Raw genomic sequence first — 14,191 nt, 5'->3', positions numbered from 1 at the left:
CCTCGCACTATCCATTGCTGCTGAAAGAGGATTGACGAAAATATGGCTCAGATGCGATGCCCTGCAACTTGTGAATGCCATTCTGCACCTCTGTACCTCCCCTTGGGAGATTAAAAGCATAATTGCGGATATCGCTTTAGCTCTTAATTTTTTCTCTTCCTGGGTTTGTTCTTGGGTACCGAGGGAGGAAAATTCCATTGCTCATAACTTAGGCCAATTCGGTTTATTGTCTAACTCCCCCTCGCTTTGTATTTTCCAAAGATATTCCAACCTTAGGCACTCGAACTCTGTACTTGATTCTTGTCTTAAATGAATTATCTTATTTATCAAAAAAAAAAACTCTCAAGAAAATCATCTTATGCTCACAGTTACTCGTATGTTTCAATATTAGATCGAATAATCGGACGATTGAAAACCGGTTACTGCAAATACTGTGATCGTCATCATAAACTCAGGATTATGTCATCGATGAACAGATATTAGGCACGCATTTGAACCGAAACCAGAAAGACGAATTTACCCCCATCTGGAAGGCATTTTAATGCCAAATCTGAAGGTCATTCCTGTCTAAAATGATAAATCGACTCAATTCAATTAACCAGCTTATATTAAACAACAATATAATAATAATAATAATAATTAATTAATTACAAACCCTAGCAAGCAAATTCATCCCCTCGGAGCAGAGATTCTTCTTCGTCCGGAAATATCAAATTCCGTTCCATTTCTCTCAGAATTCAGCTGAAACCGGCGGAAACCCGCCGTCCCAGAGCCGCTACTCGTCCACCTGATCACCTGATCGCCCTGAGCTGCCAGCTAGTGCTTTGGGATTGGGATTGGGGTTGCAATCGCCGTTGCCTGATCTTAGCAATTCGTGCGGATTCTTATCTTCGCCGCTGTTCGAGCTCCGAGGACTGGGCTTGCGGTGGTTCTGTCCCTGTGATCAGGAGCAGCTGAAGTAGCCCCCCAGGGATCCATGGTATGTGTATTTCCTCTTCTGCACTTCCATTCGTTTCCTTTGAATCCCAATTTCAGCTCCGGAAGCGAATTGGTGAGATTCATTGCAGTGTAATGGTTCTGCTCTCTCTGGCTTGCTCCTTCGGTTGTGCAGGAGTGCCAATTTGAGCGCACTGCTGGTGTTCGTCCTGTCAGTTGTCATATCATGCTAATGGAGAAATCCTTGTAATAAACTGTAGATTTTCTAGTAGTTAGTGAGTTTTATTCGACGGAAGTAAACATTGCTTGCTTACGCTTGCTGCGCCTTGATTACCCCTGCAGGAGTTCTTAGTTTGGGCGTTTTTGCCGAAGTTGACGGTTTGTTAAATTGGTGCTCGTGCGATACTGGCTTAAATCCGGCATACCTAGAAGTGCTCAGTTGTTACCTGACCTAGTCCTAATCCTATTCGGATATCACTGTCACACTGTGAATAGCCCGCGTTCATGTCGGCATTAGATTTGAAAAATCGGATTCTTTAATGTTGGGTAAATTGTCATGTGACGAAGTATAGTACTCTAGAATTGTTCATAGAAGCAGAATTGGATGTCTAGACAGACGTAATAGCATTGAAGAGAAGTGTAGCTGGGTCAGGCTTATTAAGGTAGTTTAGGTCAAAATATCTATAATCTTTATGACTCTTACCAGGTGGTACTATGCAATGAAGAAGATGCAGCTCTGGTTTTTCTTAGAGCCTGAGTAGCAAGGATAGAAATTTCGTTTGCCTGAATATGGTTTATATATTAACAGAAGAGTTTCTTATCAAAGATGATACAGTCTAAATGTAAAGATAGTTAATGGTCCCGGATTTCATAGTATCTGCAACAATTCATGACGCCACAGTCACTGAAATAATTCTCTCTTCGACCAACTGTTATTGTATCATCATTTGCATTTTCCTGCAATAGTAAATATAATGTCGCTGTACCGTATAAAAGATGTTTCACTGCAGATTTCTTACTCTGTTATGTTATGCCCATACTGGCTGCCAAGCTGGACCTGTATATAGTTGGTATATGGCCCAATTATCTTTTACCTATCAGTCGCGATATTTTCCTTAATTTGGGTTTGCAGTTGATGGCGGTTCAGTGCAAGATGGTGGATTGACACATGGATTCCGAAGGCAATAAATTTGGAAGAGGTAATCATTATCAACTTTATCTATTGTTTTTGTTGAATCATTTTGATTCTGTGCGTCTGTCGTTAATGTTTTATTGAGAAAGGGGTTTTGAAGGCTGTCTTTATTTTTCTCTGCAGCAAAGCAGTGAAATCTTAGTTTGTGCTTGTTGTTCCTTTTAAACACTGAGATATCTTTTACTTACTCATTTGTACCTTTTTTTTTTTTACTCATGCTGACATTGCTTCCCTATAAACCTTCAGGACCAAGAGAATTGACTGGTGCTGTAGATCTTATTAGTCACTTCAAGTTGTTGCCTCATCATGACTTTTTCTGCAAGCGCTCGCTGCCTTTGTCAATTTCGGACACCCATTACCTTCACGACGTCGTGGGAGAAACAGAAATTCGAAAAGGAGAGGGAATGCAGTTGGATCAGCTCGTTCAAAATGCAGTCCATTCCCGAGAATATACTAACCGCATACAACCTTTTGACATAGACAGTCTCAAAGATGCTTTCCCATTGAGGGAGTCTATTCCAGTCGATCTACCACTTGTAAGGGTTATAATGCCAGTCGTATTGTAAATTTCACCAGAATTCTCTGTTTGCAATATGCTTTATCCTCTCATGTTATTTTCTAGTGTATAGTCCCTTTGTTTTGGCCTTTTTTTTTCGACTGATTCTGATTCTTCGCCATCTCGAATTTTTGCTCTTTTATTTCTTATATCAGGCAGAGAAGGGATTACCTACCATTTCAGGTAAACCAAAAAGTGAATCGAAAGACAAGGAGAAGAAGCACAAAAAGCACAAAGATAGAGATAAGGACAAGGATAGAGAGCACAAGAAACACAAACATCGTCATAAAGATAAAAGCAAAGACAAGGAGAAGGAGAAGAAGAAGGAAAAAGGAGGACACCGTGATCCCGGAGTTGATTCCTCGAAGAAGCACCATGAGAAGGTTGGGAAAAATTAGAATCTATTCATCCAGTCCTGCCTCTTTATGTGAATGTAAATACGAAATATTTGAGGAAGCAAATACCTTAAAATGTCTTGAGTGTCTGCTGGATAAAATCAATAGAAGAAAGTTTGGATATTTGGGCTCTCCATTGATTGCAGACTGTTAGGACTTTGAAAAAGAAAGTAGCAGACTGGTGAGGTAGAGCATCTATGTGGAATATTGAAAAATCTTACCAGTCAAACATGTCGAATCATGAGTAATTATAGTGAATTCATTTATGATTTCCTTGTTACGATTTAACAGAAAAGGAAGCATGAAGGAGATGAAGGTCTTAACAACCAGGGACCCAGAAAAAGTAAGGTTTGTACATACTAATGTGAACTCCAGCTTGAATTTCAGCATTCTATATGCTGCTGATTCTAATTTTCTTTTTAATTATTGTGCCCTGTATTTCCCTGTAACTTTTTTTCTTTTTGGTCATCTCGTTAAGTTGTTATGTCTTTTTGCTGACATTTGCAGCACAAAAGCTCAAAGCTTGATGAGTTGGGTGCCATGAGGGTTGCAGGCTGATGCTATGGCATTTAGTATACTTTGCGTACGATGATCAATTGTAGTTAACACGTCAGAAGTCTCTTTCTCGTGATATCTAACTTGAGGTATAGATCAATTGATCTTTTTTATTTATATAACTGTGGCATGCCTTTTGCTTTTCCCTGAAGAGTTGATGTTGAAAATCTGAAATCTTTTTATTTCTAAAGTTCTTTTAATTTTGTATGTTTTGGCACAATCCACAGTCGAACCAATTTAGTTCATGGCCACACTTCTCATTCAATAGTCTCATTTAAGGAAGTTTTTAGGGATAGTACTTGGTGAACAGCCCATTTAGTTCATTGTCTATTAGTAAATAGTCCACTTAGTCTAAGGAAGTTTTAGGGATAGTACTAGTTGAACAGTTGAACCAATTTAGTTCATGGTCCCACTTCTCATTTCTATAATTTCATTAGATAGTGGATGCATATGATATGAATCCACTATGCAATAGTACTAAGCGGATAATCCATTTTCTGATTAAAGAAGTTGGATCTCTTTAAGGAAGTTCTCTTCCTTTTCCTTCTGTAGGCATACCATTGGGTGAAGTGGTCCTTTCTGCTGGTGGTCCTTGGTGGTTGAATGTGGTCCTTTGGTTGTTTTCTTCCCGTTTCTCGATAATGTATGCCGTCTATTTGATTGCTCTTGGCATCATTTTCATAATAAATAGAAAAATAGACATGTCCTCCTGAGCACAGATCTCATTTTATCATTGTGAATATCAACTAAATTCTTTCCTTATATGGCTCTCCTTTTATTGCAGAGAACGACTCAAAGAAAGAGATTGATGACAATGGGGAGAAGGTGAATTCACCTTTTTGGAGAATATATTCAGGGATGAGGTATAATTTTTTTTTTTTTTTGTATAACAAAAGAGTGTTGGTATTAGTCGGTAACAGTGCTTTACTGGTTTCAATGGTGGAATGCTGCGCCGAGTTTTGATCGTGAAAATGGGTTTCCCGTATATATGGGTCCATTCTCGTAGTCTAAATCTGAGTTTGTGCCATCAATCAGTCAAGAAAAGGCAAATGAAAACTGGCTTAGAAAGGAAGACGTGCATTATTTCCACATCTTTGTGCGGCCTTAGAAGAAAAAATGAGCTTCAAGGAAAGGGAATGAATCAATCAACGGGTACTGATGATTTATCTTTGAATCATGTGTGACCGATCGTGTTTGGTTCATCTTTGAACCGAACCGTGAAGCAACCGGTTGAGAGAGAAAGTGGCTATTGCGACTGATGAGACCAATCCATAAATTTATTCCTCCAGCGGGGTCTAGAGAGCACATGGAATGTACTCTTTAGTCTTTCTACAGACTATTATAGGCTTGCGAGGATATACGCCAAGTAGTACTAAATGCTCAAGTGCAAGTTGGATCCAACTTTGTGCTTTCCTTTTCTGGGTTGATATGCGTATCGCGTCAGTTTGAAAGCTAATGTCACGATTTTCATTTAAAATCTCAGATCTTGAATACCTACAAAATTTAAGTTTCCTTAATCAAATTGATCTCAAGAGGTTTAGATTATCACAAGTTACATTTTGATCTGAAAACGGTTATGACCACGAGATTCATATTTCAAAACTGAGAATGGTCATAAACTTCAATTAACAACAAAACGAAATTCATGTTTCGCCCTGAAGACGAAAACCCGCCGAGCTTTTCCTTATACAGATTCGAATTTTGTCTCGTCGGGGCCCGCATGCGTGCATTATCGCACGGCTTGGGAGTGTCCACTTTTCCATGTGAACGCGTGAGAATGAGTCGTCACTTGTTATTTTACAATCCGAAGGTCAAGGGCCAGCAAATTACCTGGGCTTAGGGGTATGTGGTACACATAGTTGCTAAGGCATTAGTCTTGCGGAAATTGAAAATTCCAAATCCGGGAGTTTTATTACGTGCGAGACTATATCTCGCATGCCCTTTCGGTACTCTGTTTGTCTAGGGTTTGTCGTTTTATTTCATTTGTCGTGTGAATTAGGTTGCACGCTCATTGCCCGTTTTGCCATCGTAACTTCGATGAAACACTCGGACCGTCTGCTCACTGATCGGGATCCTTATAACGATTGAATGAAAATATAGAAAGACATCCTTACAATGTGCTTTCAAGTAAATACAAAATAGAGACGCAATACAGTACTTGGACCCGGTCAATTTGCATTAGGTCAAATATTCCACTCGTGCTCGCGGCGTGATTTTTGAATGACCGAAACCGAAATTAAGGCAACGCGGGCACATAGAGCTGGGTTCGGGTCCAACCGAGCCAACGGATAGCAGAAGAGTCGTTTGACTCTCATGATAGACATGGGATCGGTCGAGATCCCGGGTCATGTCCAGCCATGACTTACCTACCCGATTCGAGTCGTTTTCTACATAGACACTACTAGGAGCGAAGCAGTAAGTTGATGCGAGACTCGATTCCGAACTAGGGTTGCGCGCACTCGGTGTGCATGGGCGTTGGACCGGTGATCGATGGTGATGGGGCGTTGGACTCCATGTGCATCGTATCCTATGGGCTAGGGCTCGAACAGCAATAAAACGGACAAAAACAGATGAAAATATATGAATACAGATAAATTGTGTTAAACGCCAAGTTTACGTGATTAGCCAATTATTTATTGGGATTGTTTGGCAAACAATTTCCTAGCCTCAACAGAACATAGGCAGACGCGGTGCTAGGTCAACTAAGTATGTATGGATCTATTTTAGATTGTTCTGTATTGTAACAGTGTGGCTTTTACATATTATACTAAGAGCATGTTTCCCACCTGAAAGCCTATAACCTAACCCTTTTTGCCTATTTGCCCTCGTTTGATTATGCCAAGTGTATGATTAGTCAAATTTCGCGTTTTATCAACAGATAAACCCATTCTAAAATTATCGACGCGATTACTGGTAATTTGTCAATTTATGCATTTTTGCTTAAAGCCGGATGATTTGTTTAGCCAAGTTACACACCCTTTTCCTTGTATGTGAAATTCTTTTAGGGATTGTCTTCCTATACTTTGGACACTACAGGTTTGTGAAGCGATTTGAGACATGAAGACCAAGACGGATCCTCGAAGGCCAAGAATGCCTTATCAAATGATGACCGATGCGCTCTTGGACCCTCGTGGTCTCGAAATAGTCGCCGATACACAAATCCATGCACATTATTTAAAACTAACGCGTTTAATTTACAATTTATCATCCGATCAGTGTCAAACGAAAAATACGATTGCATGCAATCACATATCAATAAAAATTATAATACATATTTTACAAAGCTGGCATCGCCATGATCACGAGAAATGCATGCAAACATGCAAGCATACATAAACATAATATAACGGAATCGATAAAATGACGCCGACACATGGAAGCGGAGAAACATAAAAACATGTATTGCCATTTTATGTGCGAATAATAAACGAGACAAGAACTTATTAAATGAGAACATGCATATTGTCAGTCGGGGACCCAAGTAGAAAGAGTTGGAAATCCTTTAAAAAAAAAGTCCAAGGATTGAATTGAACAATTTTAAAAAAATTGGGACCGATTTGAAAATTCGGTCAAAACCCCAGGATTGATTTGGACCATCTCAAAAAAGTCAAGACATCTTTGAAAAATGTCAAATTCGGTCGGCAACCAATCTGGGTTCATCAATAAAGTCAGTGGGTGAGCAGGAAGTGCTTAAAATGGCTCGGGATTTGATTGAAACATATCTGATAGTTTGGGACTGATCTGGAAAAAGTAAAAAGTGTTCCAGGGACTGAACTGAAACAGATTGAAAAGTTTTTCGGACTGATCTGAATAGTCTGGAAAGTTCTGTGGCTGAGTGGAAAATACTGAAAATGGCCCAGGATTTGATTCGAAGCCTTGGTTTTGGCTGAACTAGTTCGAATAGCGACCCGGCTCGTTCATCTGAACTATTATAAATGGCATTCCATAATGCTTAGAACCTCTCTCTTATGCTCAACTACTACATGCCCAACGCCCTTTGCTAGGATGAAGGGATTGGAAGGGAAATTTTTTTATATAAAGAACGATATTCTTTCAAATCTCTTCAGGCACATTGAAATTTTCCTTTCGTCTTATGTCGCTTATTCTTCAAACTTTGATTTAGGCCGAGAAATTATCGATGTGAATAATCGGATTCGGAAGAATAATAATTTCACTTCGAATTATTCCTTCCAATTTCCAAATCCCTATTTCAGACAAAGAGAGGATCGATGTGGAGGAAGATGTGGCAGAGAATGCAATTAGTTGCCCATTGATTTATGCTGAGATGAGGGCCTGATAAAACTGTTGGCCCAACAATATCATTTAAGACCCTTGCATTTATGAGTAGGGCCCACTCCGAAGCCTATCCCAATTTTCTAGCCCAAATTAGCAAAATTTTCTTTTCTTTTCTTTTTTTTTTTCTAAAGTATTTCATCAGCTTAGAAAGTGTTATGGCACATTTGACAAGAAGGTATGGAACTAAGAGATGAAACAGCCTCATGAAATTGGACCACTCCTTTGGTTGGTCCTATTCCAGTATTCCTCCTTTTGCTCTTACATCAAGGCGGATATCATTTCATATAATTGATCATGATGATATGAGGAGAACGAGCGATCGACAAATAGATAGCGAATAACAAATATTTCTTTTTGAATTTAGGTGTGAAGAGCGATAGTTTGTTACTTTAGATATTCAACATTGTATACAATACCATCATGTATTAATCGATAAATGCGAACGAGTTATCAACCCATGTCAAAACCGTACCATAATAAGGGAAGAACAACGATATATTGGATGTATAAGTGGAATGCCGAGAGTTCTTCATAAATTTCCCGCTAGCGAAGTGCATCGAGTGGTTGCACGTACGAGAACAAATGCCCTTAATAATAGAACTGCCCTGTGTATTGATTAATTGGGAGTCACGGCTATTACAATTGTAGTCTTGCATAAGATCTATAGAAAGATAAAGAGATCATTTGCAGCTTTTCGGTATGGATTTCTCATGCTTAGGATTCTTCGAGTTATCATGACAAGGAAGAAGATAATCTATATATATGTGTGTGTGTGTGTAAATTCTAATTATTATATATATATATATATGTATATAAATTATAAAGAACAGTATCCCAAGCTATTAATTTATCAACGGCTTGGGAGGGGGAAAGGAAAACATTAACAGCAAGAAAAAGGTTGAATTTTGCAACATTGTACCAAAGTAGGATAAGTGTGGAACAAAAGATGAGACCATGTGAGCGTGAGTTAGCCTTGTCCGACAAAGGGTCCCTCCCACCAGCCTCCTCTCTCTCTAAAGTTCCCGATTGACATTTTTTTTTTTTTTTGTATAACAAAATAGTGTTGGTATTAGTCGGTAGCAGTGCTTTACTGGTTTCAATGGTGGAATGCTGCGCCGAGTTTTGATCGTGAAAATGGGTTTCCCCGTATATATGGGTCCATTCTCTTAGTCTAAATCTGAGTTTGCGCCATTGATCAGTCGAGAAGAGGCAAATGAAAACTGGCTTAGAAAGGAAGACGGGCATTCTTTCCCCATCTTCGTACTGCCTTAGAATATCTGATCAGTTGTCATCTGAATAGTAAGGAAAAAATGGGCTTCAAGGAAGGGGAATGAATGAATCAACGGGTACTGATGATTTTTCATTGAATCGAGAGTGACCGCTCGTGTTTGGTTCATCTTTGAACCGAATTGTGAAGCAACCGGTTCGGACAGGAAGTGGCTATTGCGACTGATGAGACCGATCCATAAATTTGCTCCTCCGGAGGGTCTAGAGAGCACTGGGAATGTACTGTTTAGTCTTTCGACTCACTATTGTAGGCTAGCGACGATAAACGCCAAGTAGTACTAAATGCTCAAGTGCAAGTTGGATCCAACTTTGTGCTTTCCTTTTAGGGGTTGATATGTGTATCGTGTTTACGTCAGTTTGAAAGCTAATGTCACGATTTTCATGTAAAATCTCAGATCTTGAATCCCTACAAAATTTAGGTTTCCTTAATCAATTTGATATCTAGAGGTTTAGATTATCACAAGTTACGTTTTGATCTGAAAACAGTCATGATCACGAGATTCATATTTCGAAACTGAGAACGGTCATAAACCGCAATTAACAACAAAACAAAATTCATGTTTCGCCCCGAAGGCGAAAACCCGCCGAGCTTTTCCTTGTTATATGTAACTCTATATAAGTACTAATCACGCATACATAAATTAATTAAGAACATGTGTAACCTATTGAATTGATGAATGAAATGAAGATGGAAGGGTGAGTGTAAGTGAATAATTCCATACTGTTCCTTTTTTTTCAAGAGCTGAGAGCACTCTCCGAGATGGCCTTCGCAGATCACATCTTGTGTTAGAGGGAAACCCTAAGTTAATATTAAGCGAATTGTCTATTCAATCGATGAAGGACGAAAAAGCAGGGTTTCGAGACGAAATCAAATTAATCACGACTTGACGAGGTTCCGTATGATTTATGAACTGCACTACTAATATGGAGGCCGTCTTTACCAGAAATGCAGCTTTCCAAAACTTACAAGAAGTATCTTGCTGTGGGAACTGAGTTAATACTTGAAAAATGATTAGTCCTGGCTAAGAAAAACATGGATAATTAATTAAGTACATCAATGAGGGCCTAGTTGACGCCAAGCAATAGTTAATATGGACTTCTATAAGTCATGTATTGTATTTTAACTAGAAAAAAAAATGCAATATTAATAATATTGTTTCCGTAGTTTTCCTTCAATTTTCTTTTCCTTTTTATGTTTCCTATATTAATAGTATTATTATTTTACCTTCTTATCAAACAACAAGAGTACTGCTAAATATCACAATTTTTTTTTTCAATGACACCCTTTCACCTGTTATTTAATTTTTTTTTATAAGTATCTAAAATCTATTTCACGATCTTTCCGACTTCAAGAAACCTGATACTTTTTCATTATAACCTACCATATTTATTTTCCATAATTATTCGCTCCATCGGGCACATCACATAACATAGCTTCTTCATAATTATTCACGCCTTTTGATCTGAAACCAACCGCAATGACGAAATTCATGTTTCGAATTGAGAACAAGCATAAAGTTTAAAGGGAAAAAGACAAAAATCCCATTGTGGTTTGGAGTCGGAACAAATCGAACCATGTTATTTTGTTTGGGACAATTAGTCCCCCTGTAGTTTACTCCGTTAGATATAGGTGTTACGGCATTAATTTTTTTTCCATTTTCAATTATCAATCTTTAGTCTTTTTAATCATTTTGATCCTAAATCTTTTTTCTTTTATCATTCATATTCTCAACTTTCGATTTTATTTCATTTTAGTCTTATAACGAAAAATCGAAGGGGGAAGGGGTCGGGGCCTCCAATTGGCGACCCTGACCCCTCCACCGAGGGCGTCTGCACCCACAGATGATGTTGGTGCCCTCGGTGGAGGGGTCGGGGTCTCCAATTGGCGGCCCCGACCCTCTTTGTCTTACAGCGCAAATCACATAGGGGTTAATTGTTCAAAACAAAAGAACATGATGCGATTTGTCCTGACCCCAAACCATAAGGGAAGTTTTTGTCTTTTTCTCAAGTTTAAATAAACAACCAAATTAATTCATGTTTCGGCCATCTCAAACGAAAACCCCTCGAGCCTTCCCTTATTATACATGTAACTATATATAAGTACGTACTAATCATGCTTTCATAAATCAATTAGGAAGCATGTATAATCAATTAAATGGATGAATGAACATGGAAGGGTGAAGAGAAGATTCCATCGTACTTCTTTTCCCAGGAGGTATAAAAGCACTCTCCGAGGTTCACATCTTGTGTTTGTCGCCGCGGGGGGAGGAATCAATGGAGGACTGTTTGGCAAGGCCTGTTGAAACCTCCAAAATAAAATTGATTTCCCCAAAACTTATAGTAAGAAAATGGTGAGAGCCAAGTCGAAATCCCAAAGGATGTTAAGGGATTCTCTAAACCAATGAGCTAGCAAAAGTAACGAAAGGGGAATTTTGATAATCAAGAAATTAAATTACAACAAAAACAATTTAAAAGTGCAAGGAAGAGTGAGTAATCAATAACCGGGAGACGTATGACTTGAGTTCGAAAACTACCTAGTGTTTGGTTGATCATAGAAGCATCAGAATGTAAATTTCAACAGCTAAGAGTCGAGTTCCCATGATCGCAAAGAATCAACTACATCTAAATTCTAACTAGTCAAAACATCGTCTAACTAGTAAGTTCATCAACCAGTTAACAATGTATCGACCGATTCTCTAATTAACAAAGCAACGGCTTTAAGCACAAGAATACCTTAACCTGAGCGATTAATCGGTTCGTCAATTAATTGACTCGTCCTATCATTCTCTAACAAATTAGGGCAGCAACTACCGTTGGTTCCTAATTAGTCTTGCTTCGAATCGATTTCTACAAACACCATAGTAGTCATCGATAAGCTAACTTACAAATATCCTATTCACGACCCTAAGAGAATACTTGTAACGATAATATTCAAGAATGAATAAGTGCTGAAATCGAAATATTAAAACTTGCTCCTCACAACCAAACTGTAAGGTTTCCGTTCTCAAGTCAAACGAAACGAATTAACCACATATGGCTATGCAAGAATCCATGAAAACTGACGATCGTTGGAAGAATACTCCTCAACCGCCTGCCTCCTTTCCTAGTTTCTCCTCCTAAAAAAACTCATAAAAACACTAAACCTAGATGACCTTTAGGTTTTTATATCTCCACAAAAATAGGAAACAAATAATGAACCTATCTTTAAAGATTTTCTAAAAACTCCCATTGTAATTGAAGGGGAATCCTAGGATTTGTAAATAAATCGGGAATTGATTCTGAATTCTCTCTCGGATCGATTGTGCACGTGATGCACCACTAATCAGAAGTCCTTGTATCTTTGCAAGTTCCATCTTGATACTTCAACGGTCTCTAATTCATCCCGAGCATGCATTAAATTGCCTCCAACTCTTTTCTCGCACAAGTTTTCCTAGAAACCGTTATCCAAGTATTAGATACCATGAAAACAACATAAAATCAAATTTAAATTGTACCCATTTCATGGAAAAATCCTCTCTTATCACTGTTGTGATTAAATTGATAATTAAATATTTACGAGGTGAGTTGCGGTATAAGTGATCAATACTGCACTAGTTTAGGGGGTCTTTATCTACATTAGAGGCAATATTTTTTTCCTCATTAGTGCCGAAAGTTAAGGCGGTCTTTACCTGTAATATATGTATTGGATTTCAAAACATACTAAAAGCATCTCGTGGGAGAGCCGAACTAGTACTCTGAAGCAATGGCTAGTCCTTAATTAAGTCCATTAATGAAGGCTAAGCCGACACCTGAGCAATATGATTGCTATGGACTGAGCACATTTTATATATTATAACGAGAAAAGCCAATAATTAATTAAGTGTATCAAATTAACTAATCTGATGAAGAAGTGGTTGTCCTTTTAACTTATTGCCTACGTAAGAAGACAAATATGTATTATTCATATATAATTCATATCATCGTATCTCATACTATAATTTCGTACCTCGTTCGACTAATTAATCACCAAAAAATTAGAGTGGGATTTGCGATCAATGACAACATTGTTAAAAGTAATTCTTCCTTCACTTTCATCAGTTTAGGAGCATTATATTTCTTCATCGATAACTTTACAAAGTAATCATGATTCCCCCCGATAGGAATGGACAAAATCTTCTAAAAAGAACAAGAAACCAATACTAAACCCACGCCTGCAGTTGCAATATCAATGAATATGTAATTGACGTTATACTTATCTTTATATCGCCAGTTTAATCTACCCGGAATTTCGTACCCCATGAATGGCAGGTTTATGTCACTATCACCTTGAAAATTATTATTCTATACCTAATTATACGTAAAACAACTTATTTAATTCCGTCGTAAGTTACTTTAATATCGAAATTCACTATCGAATAAATTACTAATATTTTCAAGTAAATCAGTAATTGCTCGTACATAAATTAATTATAATTTTTTCTGAATTTTATTGTAATTATATAATGAATAATGAATTAGTAGATTTTGCCGTGTCTCACTTTTTTAAAAGAATTTTCCCGTTCGACCACATCATGTATGGAGCCAGCCGGTCGTCCCAGAAAGACTCTATCATGATCGATTATCTCCCAGTTCATGGAATATTCGATCCATCCTCAAGCATGACCGGGACACATGGCTTGATTTATACATCAATCAAGATATGACGATTGCGCCGGCATATAAAATTACGTATGTGCCAAGCTGTAAAAATTTTCACTGGATTTATAAGCGATTGGATCATTCTCCAACCAAAAAACTCGAGCTAACAGGTTGTGATACATAATCACTTTATAAACCTGTTGATTTCTCTTTAGTTTTTCCATGTGTGATAATATGTTTCAACACCCGCCCTCACGTGACAACACGTGGCTTTGATGCTTCACCTACGCGTGCCACGTGGACTTGAACACCAGCCCTCAAGAACTGACTATGAGCCATGACTGGACTTCCGTGCTC

At 38.2% G+C, this 14,191-nt stretch overlaps 1 protein-coding gene across 4 annotated transcripts; it reads left to right on the top strand.

Annotated features, from left to right (window-relative positions):
• Nucleotides 1-637: 637 nt before the first annotated feature.
• On the top strand, nucleotides 638-4,706 carry LOC116189136 (mediator of RNA polymerase II transcription subunit 19a-like). Of its 4 annotated transcripts, none has more exons than XM_031518668.1 (8): nucleotides 638-979; nucleotides 2,069-2,135; nucleotides 2,375-2,664; nucleotides 2,840-3,067; nucleotides 3,371-3,422; nucleotides 3,587-3,723; nucleotides 4,187-4,277; nucleotides 4,419-4,706. In XM_031518668.1, the coding sequence occupies exons 2-6, from the start codon at nucleotides 2,105-2,107 to the stop codon at nucleotides 3,604-3,606; spliced, it is 621 nt and encodes a 206-aa protein (XP_031374528.1). In that variant the 5' UTR covers nucleotides 638-979; nucleotides 2,069-2,104; the 3' UTR covers nucleotides 3,607-3,723; nucleotides 4,187-4,277; nucleotides 4,419-4,706. The 4 variants fall into 4 exon arrangements, with proteins under 4 accessions (XP_031374528.1, XP_031374526.1, XP_031374527.1 ...); XM_031518666.1 differs by having other exon boundaries at nucleotides 3,371-3,427; XM_031518667.1 differs by lacking the exon at nucleotides 4,187-4,277.
• The last annotated feature ends 9,485 nt before the right edge of the window (nucleotides 4,707-14,191 follow it).

Source organism: Punica granatum, chromosome 8, assembly GCF_007655135.1.
Source record: "Punica granatum isolate Tunisia-2019 chromosome 8, ASM765513v2, whole genome shotgun sequence".
In the NCBI taxonomy this organism is placed as follows: Eukaryota; Viridiplantae; Streptophyta; class Magnoliopsida; order Myrtales; family Lythraceae; genus Punica; species Punica granatum.
This window is presented reverse-complemented; position numbering and strand designations above follow the sequence as displayed.

Excerpts from the sequence above, each read along its gene's own strand:
- LOC116189136 (XM_031518665.1), top strand. The coding sequence starts at position 2,105 with ATGGATTCCGAAGGCAATAAATTTGGAAGAG. Across the intron at positions 3,068-3,370 it reads CGAAGAAGCACCATGAGAAG|AAAAGGAAGCATGAAGGAGA; the intron begins GTTGGGAAAAAT and ends ACGATTTAACAG. Across the intron at positions 3,428-3,586 it reads AGGGACCCAGAAAAAGTAAG|CACAAAAGCTCAAAGCTTGA; the intron begins GTTTGTACATAC and ends TGACATTTGCAG.